Below are 1,415 nucleotides of genomic sequence, written 5' to 3' on the forward strand. Positions count from 1 at the left end.
TGCATTGTCATGATGCAAGCGCCATGAATTGTTGGCGAAAAGTTCAGGTCGTCTAGCTTTTTCATGCGGCCTTTTCAGCCCTTTGAAATAGTAAACTTGGTTAATTGCTTCTCCAGTTGGTACAAATTCATAATGAATAATCCCTCTGATATAAAAAAGGTTAGCAACATTGTTGCAATGAGTTTGCAAACTTAATTGTCAGATCTTGTATATCTACTTTACCTCTTCTCTTTCCCATGTGACAGCTATCTTTGGTGATTCAGGTGAAGATGGTTGCTCTTCAACATTCAGACTCCTCACTGTGTCCAGCCTTTTCCCTTCCAACTTCTCTGCAGCTCTTCCGTAGTCATTTCCCCATATACCCTCCTGGCTATATCACCTTTACCATCATTCATTGTTCCTGTGAGGCAAGTCTGGGCCACTGCTGAAGGGAAGACCAAGGAGGATGTGGTAAGATATGCAAGAAACAGTCCCCAAACATGCCAGTACCAGAGAAGCCACATGCTGAGCACTTCACCCATAACTAGTTTATCAACTCAGCAAATGCTTACCGTGACTGTTACTGGCCAGGCATGGGGGCTGGCCTTACAGAGATAATAAGGGACAAAGCACAAGGTCCATGCCTTCATGGAGACCACAGCCCAGGAGCAAGGACAGAACAAAAGAGAAAAAAGAGTCAAGGAAATAAAAGAATTACAAGTGCTGTGAAGGAAACACAAAATGTGCAAAGAGTAATGGGGCCACCTGCTCAAGGGATGATGGTCAGCTAATGCTGCTCTGCAGAAGTGACTTTGAAGATGTGCCTGAGACAGCCAGGAGAAGTGTGCACATATTTACTCTTTGCTGAATGTTTTAAGAGCACAATGTCAGATATCCCCCATGCTAACCTTGTGAGATATCATTATCCAATTTCAGAGGTGAGGAAACCAGTTCAAGGAGGCAAAGTAACCCAACGTCACAGCAAGTTAGTGGTAGGGCTGGAAGCTTAGACGTTGCAACTCAGCTTATGNGGGGAACAGACAAGTTGCTGTCCTTTTGTTCTTCAGTCTAGTTGTGGAGGACGTCACTTCACTGGCCCATGTTGGTATTATCATTGTGCTTTTCCTGGGTGAGTCAGATTGGCCACCGTCCTCTGGATGGCCGCTCACGGTGGCTCTTGGCACACACCGGCTGCCAGCCACTCACACTGGCTGCTGGCCACACATGGTAGCTTATGGCAGCCCACTGCAGCAGGGGGTGCAGCCTTCACCGTGGCTGGTGACTCATGGGCAGCCCAGTTCCAGGTCGAGCTGTTGTTCACCATCTTAGCTGTAGAGGGCAGTGTCACTGGCCCCCATGTGGGATCTGAACCGGGGCCCTGATGCTCAGAGCTGGCATCCCAAGCCAGTTCTTAACCAGTGCACCACTCAGCTGGC

At 48.1% G+C, this 1,415-nt stretch overlaps 1 protein-coding gene across 1 annotated transcript in view; it reads left to right on the forward strand.

Moving 5' to 3' along the window:
* The window catches only part of LOC109378644 (MICOS complex subunit Mic25-like), a 4,179-nt gene extending 3,194 nt beyond the window's left edge, over positions 1–985 (forward strand). The window contains exon 2 of the mRNA XM_019634953.1: positions 246–985. Coding sequence (XP_019490498.1) covers positions 246–428 — 183 coding nt within the window. The 3' untranslated portion in view covers positions 429–985. The remainder of the gene's footprint in view (positions 1–245) is intronic.
* The last annotated feature ends 430 nt before the right edge of the window (positions 986–1,415 follow it).

Source organism: Hipposideros armiger, unplaced genomic scaffold, assembly GCF_001890085.2.
Source record: "Hipposideros armiger isolate ML-2016 unplaced genomic scaffold, ASM189008v1 scaffold_2345, whole genome shotgun sequence".
NCBI lineage: Eukaryota > Metazoa > Chordata > Mammalia > Chiroptera > Hipposideridae > Hipposideros > Hipposideros armiger.